At 34.4% G+C, this 20,579-nt stretch overlaps 3 protein-coding genes across 3 annotated transcripts; all 3 read left to right on the top strand.

The window, feature by feature from the left end:
• The first annotated feature begins 646 nt into the window (after positions 1 to 646).
• Positions 647 to 2,272, top strand: LOC137834757 (xylulose 5-phosphate/phosphate translocator, chloroplastic). Its single transcript, XM_068642931.1, has one exon. The coding sequence runs from the start codon at positions 806 to 808 to the stop codon at positions 2,063 to 2,065; it is 1,260 nt and encodes a 419-aa protein (XP_068499032.1). The 5' UTR covers positions 647 to 805; the 3' UTR covers positions 2,066 to 2,272.
• Positions 2,273 to 5,565: 3,293 nt separating this feature from the next.
• LOC137834753 (uncharacterized) lies at positions 5,566 to 10,202 on the top strand. Its single transcript, XM_068642927.1, has 13 exons — positions 5,566 to 5,755; positions 5,835 to 5,925; positions 6,015 to 6,192; positions 6,267 to 6,357; positions 6,564 to 6,599; positions 6,710 to 6,808; positions 6,892 to 7,022; positions 7,140 to 7,188; positions 7,298 to 7,387; positions 7,475 to 7,528; positions 9,125 to 9,190; positions 9,748 to 9,845; positions 9,932 to 10,202. Exons 1-13 carry the CDS (start codon positions 5,672 to 5,674, stop codon positions 9,996 to 9,998), a joined length of 1,134 nt encoding a protein of 377 aa, XP_068499028.1. The 5' UTR covers positions 5,566 to 5,671; the 3' UTR covers positions 9,999 to 10,202.
• A 1,968-nt stretch (positions 10,203 to 12,170) lies between these two features.
• LOC137834752 (cellulose synthase A catalytic subunit 3 [UDP-forming]) lies at positions 12,171 to 20,306 on the top strand. Its single transcript, XM_068642926.1, has 15 exons — positions 12,171 to 12,749; positions 13,069 to 13,311; positions 13,444 to 13,639; positions 14,340 to 14,560; positions 14,709 to 14,820; positions 14,941 to 15,118; positions 15,283 to 15,549; positions 15,666 to 16,011; positions 16,123 to 16,260; positions 16,616 to 16,741; positions 16,826 to 17,038; positions 17,187 to 17,451; positions 17,757 to 17,959; positions 18,621 to 18,971; positions 19,342 to 20,306. Exons 2-15 carry the CDS (start codon positions 13,285 to 13,287, stop codon positions 19,924 to 19,926), a joined length of 3,228 nt encoding a protein of 1,075 aa, XP_068499027.1. The 5' UTR covers positions 12,171 to 12,749; positions 13,069 to 13,284; the 3' UTR covers positions 19,927 to 20,306.
• The last annotated feature ends 273 nt before the right edge of the window (positions 20,307 to 20,579 follow it).

Raw genomic sequence — 20,579 nt, 5'->3', positions numbered from 1 at the left:
CATTTAAAACAAAAACTCATAAAGGAAGATACAATGGAGATTGAACATGGTTATAAAATAGAAAGGGTAGGATGAATACTTAAAAAAAAAAATGAAGTGTGCAAAAGGAAATTATGAGGTAAAACAAATATTTGCCTAATAAACATAGACTCCTCAAATACAAAAAAAAATAACAATGGTATACAAGTGTTGATGAGCTTTCTCATATTTGATAATTTTGCATGCTCACTTTAATTTTGGACTATTGATTTTATAATATTTTTATTTTAGGTGTTTTTCGGAGTGAAATATGATGAATGTGTCATGAATAAAAAAAATTCATTTATTTTCTGTTTTGGAATTAGTGTTTTTTAACGGAAAATGATGGTTTGAGAACTTCAAGAATTATATATAATTTTTTTAATGTAATTGGTTTGTAAATAAATACATATAATAAAATATAAATTTGTAATTAAATAATAAAAAATTATTAAAATAATAGTGTTGAAAGTTGTAATGAAATTTTATGGAGTTGTGAATTTTATTATTACCTATTTTTTAAAAGGTTATGACACCGTAAAATGGGTAAGAAAAAAAAGATAAAATGTAGCCATTGATTTGAAAATACAAAAATCTAACGGTCAGAAAACAGTGTTCCACCGTGTACTAGGTTTTTTTGGAAGGGCTTGTTTACACTTCAGAGTTCCTCTTCTGCTCTCAAAAGGACTCCATTGATTCTTTTTGTTCCCTTTTCAGAATCAATTTTTCAGTTCCCTTGTCTCAGGTGTCTGTGTCTGAGATCAAGAACAGCTACAGATAAAAAAAAATGCTGTCTTCAAATGTTGTTTCATCATCATCCCCTCTCACTTTCTCCAAACCCAATCCCCATTTCTTCATGCATGCATCTTCCCATGTCAAACCAAATCTTCTCACCAGGTTTCAGACCCATCACAGACCCACCCCTCTCCAAAGTTCCAAACTTTCTTTCACCCCAACATCTCAGATCCAGCTTTCAATCCCAAAGTTAAGATCTTTCAACCGATTCCTCCCTCCCCCTTTTGAGCCCTCGCCAAGACCCACCCATCAAATCGTTAAGGCTGCCTCTGAACCAAATCCTGGAGGAGAAAATGTCACCCCCACTGCCCCCAAATCCAAGAATCTCAAACTTGCTCTGGTGTTTGGGCTATGGTACTTCCAAAACATTGTGTTCAACATTTACAATAAGAAAGTGTTGAACATTTTCCCTTTCCCATGGCTTCTTGCCTCTTTCCAGCTCTTTGTTGGGTCCATTTGGATGCTGGTGCTTTGGTCCTCCAAGCTCCAACCTTGTCCAAAAATCTCCAAACCCTTCATCGTTGCTCTCCTTGGACCTGCTTTGTTCCACACAATAGGCCACATTTCAGCCTGTGTTTCATTCTCCAAGGTGGCTGTGTCCTTCACCCATGTTATCAAATCAGCGGAACCGGTTTTCTCTGTCATGTTTTCTTCTGTTCTTGGTGATAGGTACCCCATTCAGGTTTGGCTCTCCATTCTGCCCATTGTGCTTGGTTGTTCTTTGGCTGCTGTTACTGAGGTGTCTTTCAATGTACAAGGATTGTGGTGTGCCCTTATTAGCAATGTTGGTTTTGTGTTGAGGAACATCTACTCTAAAAAAAGTTTGCAGAATTTCAAGGAAGTTGATGGCTTGAACTTGTATGGCTGGATTACTATTCTTTCATTCCTCTACCTGTTTCCAGTGGCTGTTTTTGTAGAAGGGTCTCAGTGGATCCCTGGGTATTACAAGGCTATTGAAGCTATAGGGAAACCATCCACATTTTATATCTGGGTGTTGTTGTCTGGGGTTTTCTACCATCTTTATAACCAATCATCATACCAAGCACTGGATGAAATCAGCCCATTATCTTTCTCTGTGGGAAACACAATGAAAAGAGTGGTGGTGATTGTATCTACGGTATTGGTGTTCAGGAATCCGGTTCGACCTCTTAATGGCCTTGGTTCTGCCATTGCAATTCTTGGGACTTTCCTTTATTCACAGGCAACATCCAAAAAGAAAGAAAAGAAGATTGAAGGGGAAAAGAGTAGTTAGACAAAAAGAAGGGAAAAAAAGTATTACAGATGAAAAAACTGTTTCATTATTTGAGTATTACTGTTACTCTTGTTAGAAATAGACATTGAATAAGATCTTCCATTTTGGTTTCATCTGAACTATTGCCTATGATTTTTCTATTGATATTTTGAATTGTCCTATCTTTGTTTGGTCTGTTATCATGAATGCAATATCTTCTTTCTGATCTATACTATGTTGGTTAATTTCCTTGTTTTTTTACTGCTTCAGCTGGGCAGTAGGATTCATCATCTGTTGACCGAAAGTATAGTGATTATATCTTGTGTCTTTCTTATAAATCTATTTCCACTTTCATATTGCCCAACTCATGCTTGCAATACTAATTATAAATTATATTCATCTATCATTTTATTGCTTGGGATTTGTTATTTATTACCTACTATAAATCATGAAGCCTATTTCTCATTTGATGACTATGTAGCATAAGTGTGAGAATTTTTTTCCCTAACACTCACACTGCTGTCTGTTCCCATGGCTTTAAAAGAATCTGCTTTTCTTTCGATTCTATTGTTGTTCATCAGAAGTGAATTGAGGTGTGTATGTGAATTTCCTAATTTACCATTCTAATAGCTATGTGTGGAACTAAAGAGTTCCTCACTTTGCTGGTACAGCTCCACTTTTATTTATGTTCTGCTCAGCTGTTTTCTCATGGAATTTACAATTTCAGGTTTTAGCTAGTCAAACATTTCATGCTGCATAAGCAGTCTGTCTTGAGCTTTTCATACTGCATAATCATGGATTTGACATGCTAGTGATGGGTCTAAAGTGATTTTCCAATCTTTTGCATCTATTTATTTTATTTTTATCTCTTTGCAATGTTATTCTCAAGTTCAGTTACATCTGTGATTTATAATTTTATGCTTATGCCTATGTATGCACTGGTGTTATCACGATCTTCCAATCACACATTGTTGTGTGATTACCCCTCTCATCACTTCCCTTCCACTGTTCCATCCAACCCAAATATACCCTTTGACCATATCTAATCACATAGAATGATTTTGTGACTAAGCATGATGAGAAATTCAGCTCATTGGGTAATCAGAAACTTGTATTTTTGTGTCCATAATCACTTATGGCAGAAGAAAATAAAAGCAAATTGAATACAACCTTTTTCCACAAGTTTGTTCCATAACTTTGAGAGGAAGTTATATCACAGAACTTACATAAAGTTGAAGTCTGTAAGATGGTTTAAACTGAGTGAAACTTGATGTATTTTACCCTTTTATTTTCTTCTCTTAAAAGTATCTATAGGAAAGTTTATGCAAACAAGACCATGGTTTTCTATTATTTGTACCATTGTTTGATTGTTAGCTCAAACTCTATATTAGCCAGGGAAAGTTGAGCTTCTTCTATGGTTGATTTGTGCATGCATGTTATTGTAATTCTGCAACTACAAGCTTCCACTGGTAATTGACTTTTGATTGTGCTCTTTTTTGTTGTCTTTGTTTTGTCAGTTTTAGTCAAGTAGAATCCTTGTTCTAGATCAACAAGTGCCAATTATTTATCACTATGTTGTGTTCAGGTCATCTTCAGTTCCAATTTTACTTCTCAAGCAAAAGATTTCATTTATTTATAAACCAAAGTAGTTCCTAAATTTTGTGGTTCCACACAAAACTTGTGGAACACTTTGGATAAAACTTGACTAAATTTTTCAATTGATGAAGAATTTCTTGCTTTTGAAGTTGCAAAATCAAGTAAATGTAACAGATCTGTCATTGATTTAAAAGAAGATCCATTTGCATAGAGTAAACTAGATCCATGAACCTTCTATAGTAGCATACAACACCTCAGTTAAACAAAACAACCAACATAACAACCACACCACCTCAAACAGACACAAAAGAAAAGAAAGGATTACAAGCACTCACACCACAAAGTAAAACAAAGCAAAAAGATCCTAAAGAGTTAGGTTGTTTGAATTAATAAAAAAGTGAACGAATTTGAGTGAAAAGTATGTAGTAAATGTGATTGATGTTATTGGAAAAAATATTAAAAATAATTATTTTAAATAATGAATTACTAACATGTCATTGGTGGTGTTTTATTGATGATGGGTTTAAATTTTTTTAATGATTGATAACAATGAAGTGAATTATTTAAGTAAAATAAATAATATTTACTAAAATTATTTTAATCATATATATATATATATATTTTGCATATATGTATTTATAAGTAAAGAAATAATGAATTTGAGTATGGGTTGAAAATATTTTCGTTATTGGTTGTAAAAAAGCTTAAAAAATTGTCATACGTGAAGTTTCCATTAGAATTTAAAATTTAAACATTTATTAATAAAAGAGTAATATGTGATTGAAAATAATATAACCCAAACCAAAATTATTTGAACATGAAAAGATAGTAAACATGGCTTAAAGAAAATACATAACACTAAAAAAGAACAGAATATATAAAGAAAGCAAAAAATAATAAAGTGCATAAATAAAAAGAACATTGTCCATATTGATAGCAAGTTTTTGAATATTGTCTTCAACTTTATTTAATATATGATGGACATGTTCTTATACAAGAAATAAAAATTAGAAATAACAATAAATTAAACCGGGATTTTAGTTGGTTTAACAGACAATAATAGAAAATAGTAAAGAAAATATATTGACTTTCAAACTTTTCTAACAATTAATTCTTCATCAATTGATAAATATATCATTCATTCAATTATCTAAAAATAATTGAATTGACCAAACATGAGTCGATCCAAAGACAATCTAATCTTATTAATGAAACACACATCTACTAATTTATTAAGTATTTTACTTGTCTTCATGCGTATATCATAAGTTTTTTAATCTTTTATCACTTGAATCATGCGATCAATAAATTGTTCATAAAATTAGAGTTTAATTAATGACATAATTGAATTATTAACATGTGTTTAAAAAACAATTCTCAAAACAACAATTAAACTCAGAGAAATACTAGACATTTAGCACAATAAGATGTTGAAGAACAAAACTTTAATATCAGATAATCTCTCAATTCATTGTGTAATTATAAGATAAACAAACCAAACGAATTTACTATTGAATGCAAAGATAAAACAAAACAATTACAAATAAAAAAATATAGAAAAGTAAGAAAACTCTAATGTCATAATTTATCCTTAAAGTTTAGTTCGAATTCAGTTTCTGAACCATTGTAGATTCTATTATTTAATAATTTTTCTCATATTTTATTTTCTATTTTAATTCAAATTTATACTTAATTCAAAGAATCAACTTGTAATTTTTCCATATTCGGTCAACTCAGGTTAATAGAAAGTTCTTTACGTTATACTACAACTTAAAAATACAAAATTAATATTTAAAATCAAAATATACTTAATTAAAAATTTAAAATAGTAGAAAAAAATGCAATGAACTTGATTCAACGTATAATTAAAGGTATTTTGTATTTAGTCTAATAAAAAAAATACAAAATCTAATTCCATCTAATTTCGAGATTTTCTTACCCTCCTTCCTTGTGTGTGTGTCTGAATACTATTTCTGATCAGTTACGTCTTCTGAGAGCAGAAGAGAAGCTACAGTACCACCACACGCAGCCATGGCTGCACCTCCCGAAAACGTCCCTTCCTTCATCGCCGCCCAGCTCAGCCACCTCCTCTCCCACTTCCGCCTCACTCTCCAGGCACTCTCTCTCTCTCTCTCTTTCTCCTTCTCTTTCTCTTTCCATTTTCTCTCACATTTTCCCTTCTTCTCTTTCCCAGGTTGAACAAATGTGGTCCGGCGACAAATTCAACACCGGACCCCTCGATCGCTTCACGCTCCTCATCCCCTACTGCCTAGACTTCATCAAATGTATTTCTCCCTTCAATCGTTTTCGCTTTTCGTTCAGTTCGGAACGGAACCGAACCTCTTTCTAGGGTTTCTTTCTTTCTTTCTTTCAGGGGATGTTGTATTCGATGCCGAGTCTCCCAATGCTGCTCCTGATGTTATCTTCGGTCCCGAGGACGATCGCTTTCACCCCTTTCACATGCTCCCTTCCCCCGAATCGAACTCCAACTGTTTGTCGGATTGGAACCACAAAGACCCCTCGCGTCTCTTGACCCTCATTCAGTTCTTGAGGTCTTTTTTCTTCTCTTCTTGTGATGCTGATTGTGGTTTTTTTTGTTGTGACGGGATGATTCGCTGTTTAACAGGGATCAGTATGTGCTGTACCAGAGGAAGCGCGTTGAAGAGGTTGACGATGACCGCTTGAAATTCGAAATCAGCACTATCTTGTCCAGGGAGGTAAATTTTGTTTTGTTTTATTTTATTTTCAGTTTTAGTTTCATCGTTTGCCAATGTTCAGAAATTTGGGTTTCTGTGGCGAAATTTCATTTCATGTTTAAAGCCTGTTTTTAGGTTAAAGACTGGAAGTCTATGAAAGAATAAGGGATTATATTTTGTTTAATGCGTGGAGTTGACCTTTTGCTTGATTGATTGTTCTGCTGCAGGGAATAGAAATGCATATGAGCTGTAGTGCTGAGAAGGTATTCCTTTAGAAAAAACTGTGCTAATGTTTTGATGATCTATGGATGACCAAATTCATGTAGCCTTTGGCCAATTTTGTTTACTTCTGTGACTTTACATTTTAGTATAGTTAGAGGAGGTTAAATTTGCTGTGCCCCTACTGGACATGAACATAAACAAGATGGTGTCTTGCTGTCCCTGGAGATATTCGCAGAAGATATACTTACAGGTTGCTTTTGTTTCACTCTTTAAATATTCTTTTGAAGTTTTCACTTGCTTTAGGACAAACAGCTTATGATGTGTTAAACCTAGGTTGAATATCCTGTTGGAAGAAAATATACGTCATTACCTTCAGCTCCTCGTCTGAAGTTGGTATCTTCTCCTGAGCTGAAAGCCGTTTTTTCCATTGATGATGTCAAGCTACCTCCTTGGTTGGATGGGATGTAAGCATTTCAATTTTTTATTATTGTATTTGTGCTGCATGGACGCATATTCAAGATTGAGATAGTTTTTTTTTTTTTTTATAATATTCTTGCTTTTAATTGATCTATTTTGCAAAGGTGTTTGGCAGAATATCTTCCAAATCTGGAAGAATATCTTGGGAAACAGGTTAGCTGACATTATCTTTACTGTGTCTGTTTTTTTATTATAAGTGCTTAATGAACATCCTCATTTATGTTAAAACTGTTATAAATAATTAAATATTCTTTGTACTTAGGTCTTAGATGCTGTTTCATTAATTGAAGTTAGGAGGCACTTCATTGAAGCCTTAGCCATTCCGTTTGGAAGGCCAGTTGAAGCCGATCCTGTACCTGCCCTTGACGCCTTCTCTCAAATTTGCTAGGGTTGCTTTGTTTTTATATTTATTGCTAACTTCTGATTTCTCTGTTTCTAGGTATTTTGCAGGAAGGCAACTTTTCTTTGTGCATCCGGTGTTTTTACATTCCTGGTAATATATGGCACTCGTGACATGATATCATGTATTCATTTGAAAGAAGCTTTTGAAAAGTGAAAGTGTTTTGCAAATGAAGTTTATTGCATAACTTATGTTATACTTGTCAGTTAAAGACATCGATGACATGTGACTAGGTTAGGGCAGAAATCTATTGTCTGTATCTTTCTTTTTTATTTGATGGAAGTCTAGGCTGGCCGAAAGAGAAAGTTGATTAAAATGTGTGCACTTGATGGCCCTGTTTTAGAATTATCCATTTCCCTATTTTTTTCACTGATGTGACAACCTTTGTACCATCTGTTAGCCTGGAAACTGGAAAAAATCCTGCCAGTTGTGGATTTATGATCATCAAACAGCAAGATGATATTACTTCTTATTTCCAAAATGTTAAGAAAAATTCTGCCTGAACACTAGATCTTGCAATAACATTTTATCTCTTTTCCAAAATACTAAGTTTCCTGTAATCAACACAGTACTCAGAGGTGGATTGCCTATTGTCGGGTAAACCTGCCTAGTTAGCATCTGAGTATATTTGGGCATGTCTTCTATCTTCACAAATTAGACCTTTGTTTGGAAAACTGTTAATATATTTCAATATCGCAATTATTGCATCCCAAGGCCTTTGGTATGGAAAGTTCAAAAACTGACTCATTACACTAACTCAAGAGTTTGACTTTAGGATTCAGTAATGACTCCCCTCGATTGTAGTAGTTTCACTTTAGGATCCATGACATCACCTACCCATCCTAGGATTGAGGAACTTCGGTACCTAGGAAGCATTGGAGCTTACTGTGATAACAATATCGTCCACATACTTTATGAGGTAAATGCCTCCCTGAGATGAATGGTTATACAAGGCAGACTGGTTGCCATTATTGCAAACATCCCAAATTGATGTACAGAAGTGTGTGAGAATGATTGAACTAGGTTTGTGGTGTCTGTTCAAATCCATGAAGGTAGTAAAGCTGACATGTTGATGGAAACCCCCTGATGGGGTTTTCTCTTCATTGTGGACCAACTATATCAATCTACAAAATTCGACTGAATTAACAAGAATGCTTCTCTTGGAAGCTACCAATCTTGAACTTTGAATAATTCAATGTGCCATTCATTTTTTAGATAAGCAAGGGAAGGAGGATTGCGATTTGAGATATTACACACTCAAGATAAGAACTTTCTGAGAAACCTATGCGCCACTCTTGACCAAGGGATAAACATTTGTTTTTTTGTCATTTTTCTTCATTCTCACATCACATACCATGTTAAAGGACTTCCCCTACGCAATGAAACCAAATGGTAAACTTCTTCATCAAGATCATAAGGCTAGAATTCATTTTTTATATCAATCTAAAAGAGGGGCCAGTGGTGAAATGTGGTCTTGGAGTAAAGGAGTCTTACTGGAGCCGAAACCACTGGAGAGAAACTTTCAGTTTAGTCTTGATCATGCAAAGTCTTGTTATAACGTTGAATACTTCAAGTGTTCAGTAGTTTTATGTTCTGAGGCTGATGCTGATATCTTGTATGAATTTTATTTTTTACATTTCATAACTGATATTGCACTTGACCAAAATTCTGATGCTTTTGTTTACCTAGGTACACTTCCTGATTCCAACTCAATTTCCAAAGCAACAGCCGGCTTTTATGTTTCAAAGTTCACAGGTTATATTTGTTTCAACTTTCCTACATCTCTTTGCTTGAGAACTTAAGATTGATAATTATTTACTGTGTAGGAGTGAATTTGACCGGTAAAATGTCATTTCGTTTTGGTGTGATGACATTGAGTGTTGAACATAAGTCTTCATGCATCCATCCTACCCCCCACAGGGAGACCAATCCTAGTGGTTTTGCAATATCAAATTACACTGAATTATTTCAGTTACGATGTTAATGTACAGAAATCTGGTGACCTAATTGTATGGTATAGTTTTTATATCCCATACATCTTTTGCTGGAGACAGAGGAAAAGGTCTATAATCTATTTCGAAAGTATGGATAATGTGCTGGAAACTAGTATGCTCGTTTTATTCAAAGAAGAAGTACTGTACTCTAAATGGGTTAACATGGAAACATTCTTTTAATTTAATTGTATTATATTTATCTCCTCCCAAATTATTTTGTTAGGGGGATCTCCGAATGAGGATAGTAGAACAAAAATGTATGTTTGTGACGGAATCATGATCTACTGTACAAGTGATTTGTTTATGTGCTTATTGCAGCATTTTAATTCACAAATGGCACCTTTGAAGTCACGGCTATTGTCTGAATATCCATGGAGTCCAAGATGGGAACCATTGCTGATGGCTGAGCGTATTTGGTGAGTGCTTTCTTTATATTATTTGCTTCACTTTTTCCATCAGGTTAACACTTCTTTCCTTTAGCTTATACGAATCGTTTCTACAGTGAGTTTCTGGCAGATGAGGCCTTGATCTTCAAGAGGCAATGCACTGAGGGTCAGCTTCAGCAGTAACATGCCCAATCTCTAAACATATTCACTCAAAAATGTCATTTTGGGATCATATTCGTCATTGCAACTTTTTGGGATCCACTTCAAATGAATGTTTTGAATGATTGTATATGTCTTAATTTTGTTAGGATTCTTAAAAAGATTGAGGTTTCTTTTTTAATTGTATAATCCATAAAAATTATGATATATAAATCAAAATTAAAATCATATTTTGATAATTATAAATGAAGCTAAATGGACTATAATGCAAGAATAGTTGAAAATAACTGGATATTTCTATTACGGTATTTGTGCAATATTTTTTTAGAAATGAACTAATTCATGCTACGTGATTAGTCCATAGAGTTTTTTTTTTTTTTCCATTCAAAACTTGGAAGTTTCTTTCTGCACCCCTACATTTTTCTTCCTGCACCCCTACATTCTTTGAAATACGAAAATAACCTTTCAGTTTTAGGTGATTCTAGAATAAAGGTTCCGTAAACAAAATGTTGTTAATGTGATTAACCCCTGTTCTATCATAACTAAGTAATTGTATGATTTTTAACAAACTCTAATGTTGATTTTAATCTCAATTGTATGATTTTTAACTAACGAATATTCTTGTATTTTCTATTTATAAAGTATAATGTCCTTTTGAACATATGGATCAAATTTCTAATGGGTATAATTTACTTTAAAATTTCAATTGTTAATACAAATTATTAATATCATATATAGTTAATTTTTTATTAACATTTAGAGTTATTTACTTTTATTTATTTTAGAATAATCATATTTGATTCGAAAATAAAACTAGTCGTTCAAATGCAATCTAACAAAAATGGGAGCGTAGTAATCCTAATTTTTAATAAAAAGTAATTTTTAATTAGTGTCTAAAGGACTTAATTTAGAAATTGCATCAAATATTTAACAATACTATAATTTTAACAAATTTAACTAATTAAAAATGAGTTAAGAAATATAGAAAAATTATATTTCCCCTTAAGTTTCGGCATGCAAACCCTTTTCTAGTTTTAAAATAGACTTCTCCCTTAAGTTCTTAATAAAATTAATAATAACGTATAAACCTTTCTTCTATTTTTTTAAAAATGACATTCATAATTATTTTAGTTTTAAAGTTGACATTTACATTGATAAAATAACACTTATATTTCTCACTATATATATATATATTATAACATATTTATACTTATACTTATATATATACTTATAATAGTAAATTACTAAATTTAACTTTATACTTTATAATTAATTTTATATTAAAATAATTTTTCACAAAAATATAATTTTTAAAATTTTTATAAGATAATTTATAATTGAGTGAGAATATAACGTTCTCAGATACTGTAACATTTTTAATATGTAATAATTATATTGCAAAAAAATATTTATAATTTTTATTTAATTTCTATATAAATTTTAAATAAAATAAAACATAAATATTATTTTATTACAATATATAAGAGTTAACTATCATTTTATCAAAAACAAAATGGAAGTAGACATCTTTTAAAAAATGAAGAAGAGTGTAATAATTATTTTATTAAAAACTTAAAAGATTCATCTAATTTATAATTTAAAATTAGGGAAAGTCTTAACATAATTCCTCTAAACATATATTAACAAATATTTTTTAAGTTGGAGAGAAGTCTAAATTAAAGTTATGTAATAAATAGAAGTAAACAAGATCAAGAAAGGAAAAAAAAAACCCTAAAAATCAATTTTTTCATCCAATCACATTCTAGACAACAATGTATTCCCAAAATATCTATAAACTTAGTTATTGAGTTGCCACTGTTTCAATCTCCAGCTGTTGTCTACTTGGCACTCCACCATTATAAAACTTGTGTAAGGGTCTTTAATAATTTATTTTTATTAAAAATATTAAAAATAAATAAATAGATTTAAAAAAAAAACAATTGTGGAACAAAATAAATAGAAGAGATTAACATTTTATTCTAAGTAACTTTGTTGTAGTTGAATAGAAATGTTAACAATAAATTATTAGTAAAATTTACTAAATAAGAATCAAAATTCATAATTAGTTCTTAATAATGAAAAAAAGTTATACTTTTAACATTTCTTAATATAATATGTACAATAATTGTTATTTATTTGGACCATTGAATAATTATTTTTGTCATGTTATATCATATTATTGATTAATGTTTAGAAGAAATATTGGGTTGTTGAAGAGTAAATGATTGAGTCTGATGCAGATCCGTTAGGTTTCAAGCTTCAATTTTTTTTTTCTCTCTCTTTCACTCTCTCTCTTTGTGCATAGACAGAAACACAAACACTGTGTATGAAGGTGTCGGTGTCGGCATAATAGTCAAGTTCGTAGTTACATTGTCCCTTTCGTCATGCCTAAGCCATTTGAACATTTTTATATATATTTACAGCTATGCACATGCAGTTCAAATAGAAAAAAAAAAGCTTAAAACTTTAGGAATACACTGAGAAAGAGAGAGAAGCATTTTTCTACCCTTACTCTCTCTCTCTCTCTCTCTGTCGGTCAATTTTCGATCTGGGTCTCTTTTATTCAGTTCGGAATCTCGTGGAGTGTTGTCTCACACCTTCATGGGAATTGCTGAATTGGGGTGCTCCTGATTCTGTATCTTCCTCTCACTTTGTGAGCTTTCAAGTGGGGGGGATTGTGATCTGCTTTCTGGCTTCATTGCTCAGGAATTTCATCTGGGGTTGTCGCAAACTTAGTGATCCAGCTACTTTGGAGACAAAGATTGTTCTTTTGAGGTGAGTCTTTGTGATGCAATTTTCGAAAATGATGGGTTGGGTTTCGTTGTTGGGGAAGTTCAGGTAAATGGAAACCGTTTCTTTTGTTTTTTGAAGTAGATTTGGCGTCATAGGGAAGGCCATTTTTTTGTTGCCTTTGGTGAGTTGAAGTGCATTGTTGCCTCAGTCACACATAAGTTTAACCCTCCTATCATTTCATTTCATCTATCTTTTCTGGGCTAGTTTGGAGTCTTAGAGATCTAAACTTTTTTTTTCCGTGTTGCAAACTGTTGATGGTGCTTGTTGAACCAAGTGATCTGATTCATGGTATTGTCCATAGGTCTTATACAGATCCGAGCTTCAATTTCTATACCAAGTGAAGGGAGCTGCTTCTGAAGTGGAACTGGGGGTGGAACAGAAGAGAGGAATCTTTCAACTGATCTTCTGAGCAATTAGAAAGTGCACAGGGCTTTTAAGTCATGTGTGTATCTTGTTGAGCTTGAACTGTCTTTTGATCCGTTGTTATTGGCATCTGGATAGAGCTTAGTACGAGTCTATGATGGAGTCAGAAGGAGAAGCTGGGGTGAGTTAAATGTTATATGAATTTTCTGCTTGATTTTTCCTTAAATTGGTGTGAGAAGCTGTTGTTTGGGGTGCCATTATTTTGAATTGATGATGTTCAATGATGCATTTTGGTATCATTTCCAATGAGCAGGCAAAGCCAATGAATGCATTGGGTGGCCAAGTCTGCCAGATCTGTGGTGATAATATTGCGAACAATGTGGATGGCAGTTCCTTCATTGCTTGCGATGTTTGTGCTTTCCCTGTCTGCAGGCCGTGCTATGAATATGAAAGGAAGGATGGAAATCAGTCTTGCCCTCAATGCAAGACCAGGTACAAGAGACACAAAGGTAAGTGAGGATAAAATCCTTGTTTCTCAATATTCTTTAAGCATATAGTGCAAGATTTGTAAGAAAAAAGCAAGGGAAGATTTTTATAGCCTTTTGTTTGAAGATAATTTTCTCAATGAACTACATGACTCAAACTTTTATAGCCATGACAAGCTTTAGAGTACTAAAGCCACTAAACAAAGCCTGTAAAACCAAGCAAGTTCTTCACACTTGGAGTAGGTAGTTGCAGACTACAGTGTTGTGCCCCTACAATTCATAGTCTGTCTCTTACCTTTTTTTCATCCCAAATCTGCTGAGTATATAAATAGTTTATAGAAGAATTCATCTGTACTTGATGACTTATTCCAACTACTTAACCAAGAATTAGGAGAAGACACCAACCAGTTAACTTAGTGAATCAGTGATTAACTTTATCGAAGGTTTTCTGATATGCATAGTGCTGACTGCAATCCAAAATCATAAAATAATCAGATTTATGCTCAAGAAATTTGCTTTCTTACCAGTGCCCCCAAAAACACAACATCGTTTTGTTTCCACCTATTGGATTGTTTGCCTCCAAAATACAATTATTCTTCCACACAATGTATATTTCATGATATAAAATTTTCTGTTTTGATCTGCTATCACCAGTACATATATGAAGGACCTCTACCTTCCAAACTAATTAGTAATCACCCTGCTTACTTTAACAATTCTATAGGTAGTCCTGCTATTCTTGGAGACCGGGAAGAGGATGGGGGTGCTGACGATGGTGCAAGTGACTTCAATTACAATTCAGAAAATCAGAACCAAAAACAGAAGATTGCAGAGCGCATGTTGGGCTGGCAAATGGCATATGGTAGAGCAGAGGATGTTGGTGCTCCAAATTATGATAAGGAAGTTTCACACAATCACATTCCTATGCTCTCCGGTGGACAGGAGGTAGTTCAACTAGGTTCCTCTGTGATACTTTTCTCCACTCCCACACCCAACCCTTGAAATTGTCCACTTTATCCATCGTTACTCTTTTAGCAAGTATCTCTGAATGGAGTTTGAAATTCAATTTTCTTTGGTATATCTTCCATTTCAGGTTTCTGGAGAGTTATCTGCGGCCTCACCTGAAAGGCTATCAATGGCATCTCCTGGTGGCCGCGGGAAGCGTGTCCACAATCTTCAATATTCGTCTGACATGAATCAATCACGTATTTCCTCCCACCGTCCTCCTCCTTGAACTATTCACAATTTCAAGTAGTGTCATGGTTATATATTTCTTTTTTGCTTAGCTTTCTGATTTTATGCGTTTGGTTATTATATTTGTGCAGCAAATATTAGAGTTGGGGATCCTGGATTGGGCAATGTGGCATGGAAAGAAAGAGTTGATGGCTGGAAAATGAAGCAGGATAAGAATGTTGCTCCAATGAGCACGGGCCAAGCTACATCGGAAAGAGGAGCTGGAGATATTGATGCTAGTACTGATGTGCTTGTGGATGATTCCTTGTTGTAAGTACTTCATTTAATTACGAAAATATTTGCTGCTTCATTTCTGTTGTGTTTATCTTTACTCTTAGCCCTGTCGTGTTAAATAACCAAAGTCATCTATAATGCTTGTCCCTTGTCTTCAGATTCTGTGTGACAGGACTAAATAATTTGTTTTTATTATGCAGGAATGATGAGGCTCGGCAACCTCTCTCCAGGAAGGTTTCTATTCCATCATCTAGAATCAATCCATACCGTATGGTCATTGCTCTGCGGCTGGTTATCCTATCCATATTTCTGCATTATCGAATAACAAATCCTGTTCCCAATGCATATGCATTGTGGTTGATATCTGTCATATGTGAGATTTGGTTTGCTATATCTTGGATATTGGATCAGTTCCCCAAATGGCTCCCTGTAAATCGTGAAACATATCTTGACAGACTTGCATTAAGGTAGGGCCTCTCTAGATGATCAGAACTTTCTCTTTCTGTATAATCTTTCATTTGAGATGTTTCATTTTTCGTTTTCATTATGATATTCTCTAATAAAAGCACCATGTGAGTTGCAGATATGATCGAGAAGGGGAACCATCGCAGCTTGCAGCTGTTGACATTTTTGTCAGTACTGTTGATCCATTAAAAGAGCCTCCACTTGTGACTGCTAACACTGTACTATCTATTCTTGCTGTTGACTACCCAGTGGATAAGGTGTCCTGTTATGTCTCTGATGATGGTGCTGCCATGTTGACATTTGAAGCACTGGCTGAGACTTCAGAATTTGCAAGGAAATGGGTTCCTTTCTGCAAGAAATATAACATTGAACCCCGGGCACCTGAGTGGTATTTTGCACTGAAGATTGACTATTTAAAAGATAAGGTTCAACCATCATTTGTCAAAGATCGAAGAGCAATGAAGGTGAGAGTTTGACCTACAAATGGACTATCCTGCATTCTGGTTATCCATGTACCTATAAATCTCATATTTCTTACAGGCACTTTTTAAGATTAATTCCTTTTTCTGTTTCAGAGAGAATATGAAGAATTTAAAATCCGTGTCAATGGACTTGTTGCAAAGGCACAAAAGGTTCCTGAAGAAGGGTGGGTGATGCAAGATGGTACGCCATGGCCTGGAAACAATACGAGAGACCATCCAGGAATGATTCAGGTAGTTTGCTTACTTGTTTATTTAACTTTTTTGGTTGGTTGAATTCTTATGGTTCAGAATCCTTGCAACAACATTTCATTTTTCATTCATTACTTTGGAATCATCTCAAAAGTTTCATCTACATAGATAGAGTAAATGTTAGTGCTATGAAATTAACATATTGATTGTTTCTAATGTTTGGCTTTTGTGAATTTCCGTTTGAAAATCATTTACTCTTGTAAATGCAATGACCTTTATGTATATTTTATACTTTACATTTGGCTCATCTTAATCCGTGCCTTTGCCAGATTTGTCAGGAATTTAGGGGTATTATAATAAGCATGTCATTCACCAAGTTCTCATTCTCTACCTGCAGGTTTTCTTGGGCCAAAGTGGAGGACTTGACACTGAGGGTAATGAACTTCCACGTTTGGTCTATGTTTCTCGTGAAAAACGTCCAGGATTCCAACATCACAAGAAGGCTGGTGCCATGAATGCACTTGTGAGTAACTAAAGAAAATTTGGAAATTACTTATCTTCACCAATGTATTTGTCTCACCACAGGTGGTTCCCATAACTGTTTCAGGTTCGAGTGTCAGCGGTCCTTACTAATGGACCTTTCTTATTGAATCTTGATTGTGATCACTACATAAACAATAGTAAAGCGTTGAGGGAAGCTATGTGCTTTATGATGGATCCAAACCTCGGAAAAAATGTTTGCTATGTCCAGTTCCCACAGAGGTTTGATGGTATTGATAGGAATGATCGATATGCCAACCGTAATACTGTTTTCTTTGATGTAAGTATCTCACACCATACTCATCTGAGGTTTAGATAAAAGATTTAAGACATTCAACATCCTGTTGCAAGGATGATCCTTTGTTAACATATATTGTCATTAACTTCTTTGTGATACTTATTTCCACACCTTGTCTCTTTCTGAACAGATAAATTTGAGAGGTTTGGATGGCATTCAAGGCCCTGTTTATGTGGGTACTGGGTGTGTATTCAATCGAACAGCATTATATGGCTATGAGCCCCCTATTAAACCTAAGCATAAAAAGCCTGGGGTGCTTTCTTCAATCTGCGGTGGTAACCGGAAAAAGGGATCAAAATCTAGCAAGAAAGGATCGGACAAGAAAAAATCTAGCAAGAATGTTGACCCAACTGTGCCGATCTTCAGTCTTGACGATATAGAAGAAGGGGTGGAAGGTAAACCTGTTTTTTTTAATTTTATTAATTTTGGCCTTTGTGCTTTCATTGGTAGGAATGCCTTGTAAACTATATTTTGCCACATATTGATGTATGAAGATTTGTATATCTATTTCTATTCCATTTCTAATGTAAAGTGTGTGGTAGCTAGCTATCGAGATTCTGTGAGAACTTGAACTTATCTTCCAATAACATCTTAAACTGACTGGCCCATCTATAAATTTGCACATGCCTTATTACTTTGCATGGCAATTTATTCAGTTGTTTTCAACTAAACCATTTTCTTATACAACCTTTTTATTTAGGTGCTGGATTTGACGATGAGAAATCACTACTTATGTCACAAATGAGCCTTGAGAAAAGGTTTGGTCAGTCTGCTGTATTTGTTGCCTCTACACTCATGGAAAATGGTGGTGTTCCTCAGTCTGCAACTCCAGAAACTCTTCTTAAGGAGGCAATTCATGTTATCAGTTGTGGTTATGAGGATAAAACAGAATGGGGAAGTGAGGTATGAGTTAACTTACGTTTAAGGCTCTTTTATGTCTCTTATTCCCAAGTCTCAATCATTTCATTGTTAGCAGATTAGTGCATTCAGGGACCAAAGATAAAATCAATTAGACTTAAATATGATAAAGTATGAATCAGTTTAGCGCTCTCTTTTTAGAGAGATCTCTAATATATTTCCCTCTTTACACAAAGTTTTGGGGGAAGCCTTAACTCTTTCTTTGTAATGTGTGAGATTTCACTTGAGGCATATTTTTCCAACCTTTTCTCTTGTTAACTTATTCAATGAAAGAGAGCAAGAAATGAAGGTATAGACTTTAGCAATTCACCTCCATCCATAAACAATTTATTTTGTTAAACTCTCTTCATGGCCACACTATGCATGAAAGCGTGCTTCACATTTTGTGGTTCCTTCACTCTATGTGAAAGTTAAAAGGCTCATTTAACATTCAAACAACCGATTGGTTTTTCTGTTATGGCCATCCTTTAGTTATCAGTACTTCTGCAGTAAGCATTAATGGTTGCATGTAATATAAAGAGTGATATTACAATAAACAAGATGCAATGGTTTTTCTGTCTTGGCCATCCTTTAGTTATTAGAATAAACAAGATGCAATGGTATAATTTCCTCAAAGATAATCGCTGTTTTGTTTTTGGTTCCACAGATAGGATGGATCTATGGTTCCGTCACAGAAGATATTCTTACTGGATTCAAGATGCATGCCCGTGGTTGGAGGTCTATATACTGCATGCCCAAGCTCGCAGCGTTTAAAGGTTCGGCTCCTATCAATCTTTCCGATCGTCTGAACCAAGTGCTTCGTTGGGCCTTAGGTTCGGTGGAAATTCTTCTGAGTCGACATTGCCCCATCTGGTACGGTTATAGTGGAAGGCTAAAGTGGCTCGAGAGGTTCGCATATGTGAACACCACAATCTATCCAATCACTTCCATTCCCCTTCTCATGTATTGTACCTTACCTGCAATCTGTCTCCTGACTAACAAGTTCATCATTCCACAGGTTTGTGATTTCTTCATGTAGCATATTCCTTGTAGCCTTAATTTGGATACTGTTCTCAATGATCAAATTCACTCATTGCCTTAGTTTGGTTATGACTTGTGGGTAGGATATATTACTAAAACCAAGATAAACTTTACCAGGAGAATTTCAATATAGTAAGCCCAGTCTTCAATCTGGGATGGTTAACCAAATGAGCTATGATCAATGTTCAAGATGGTTCATACGCATGTTTTCTTGGCTAAAAGTTATTTTGGTTAACTGTGACTTATTTTATCCTAAATTGTGGCATCCATATCTTATGCAAACATATATAACTTCTCAGAATGTAATCTTGTGTAACACAACACTGTACCTTCTATTTTGTTTGCAGATCAGTAACATTGCAAGTATATGGTTTATCTCTCTCTTTCTTTCCATCTTCGCGACGGGTATCCTTGAGATGAGGTGGAGTGGTGTTGGAATTGATGAGTGGTGGAGAAACGAACAATTTTGGGTTATCGGCGGTGTTTCGGCCCATCTTTTTGCCGTGTTCCAAGGTTTACTCAAAGTGCTGGCTGGAATTGACACTAACTTCACTGTTACCTCAAAGGCAACAGATGAGGATGGAGACTTTGCAGAACTCTACATGTTCAAATGGACAACCCTCCTCATCCCTCCCACAACACTTCTCATCATAAACCTGGTTGGAGTTGTTGCAGGTATCTCCTATGCCATCAACAGTGGCTACCAATCATGGGGTCCCCTCTTTGGTAAGCTCTTCTTTGCATTTTGGGTGATCATTCATCTCTATCCCTTCCTCAAAGGTCTCATGGGACGCCAGAACAGAACACCAACCATTGTGGTGGTCTGGTCCATTCTTCTTGCCTCCATTTTCTCTCTGTTGTGGGTCAGAATCGACCCTTTTACCACCAAAGTCACTGGTCCTGATGTTGAGCAGTGTGGAATCAACTGCTAGAGAAACCAAACAACTTTGTCACACACCAGTGTCAACCAACAACATAAGCCTGGTGGGAATGTTGTGACTAGGCTCATGTTGTGATTGTCTTCCAATTCTTTGGTTTACAACATTTTGTTATTTGTTCTTGCTTGTTTAAGTTATGTGCAGTTAAATGGTCCATACACAAGATATCATGTTAAGTTATGTGCAGTTAATGTGGACCATACAGAAGAAATCAAATTAGAATCAAATTATTCAAGGTTGTTTATTTTTTTGTAATACTTTCAACATACCTTCCATTCTTTTGGAGCTGTTCATCTTATTTATAAACCATTCATCAGAAGACAATATCCTTGTATACACATCATTGCTATCTGAATGAGTTTTTCTTCTGATTTCCTTTCTTTGCAGTGCAAAATAAGCAAATTCTGATTCTGCAGACACCTGATATATGTTTTATATTATCATTTGACCTTTTCTATTGTTGAGCTTTTACTTGCATTAGTAAAATCAGTTATAGCTTCATTAATCATGTGAAATTCTCTTTGCCTCATCAACTTTTGCAAGATATACTAATTAATGGTTATCTTTGTTTGAATCAATTTTACATTTGTAGGAAGTAGGTTATTTTACACCATTAAACTAAAAGAAAATAAAGAGCAAAGTAGAGT

The sequence above is a fragment of the Phaseolus vulgaris genome, chromosome 5 (genome assembly GCF_000499845.2).
Source record: "Phaseolus vulgaris cultivar G19833 chromosome 5, P. vulgaris v2.0, whole genome shotgun sequence".
Lineage (NCBI taxonomy): Eukaryota > Viridiplantae > Streptophyta > Magnoliopsida > Fabales > Fabaceae > Phaseolus > Phaseolus vulgaris.
The sequence above is the reverse complement of the archived record's forward strand: the minus strand, read 5'-3'. Positions and strand labels throughout refer to the sequence as shown.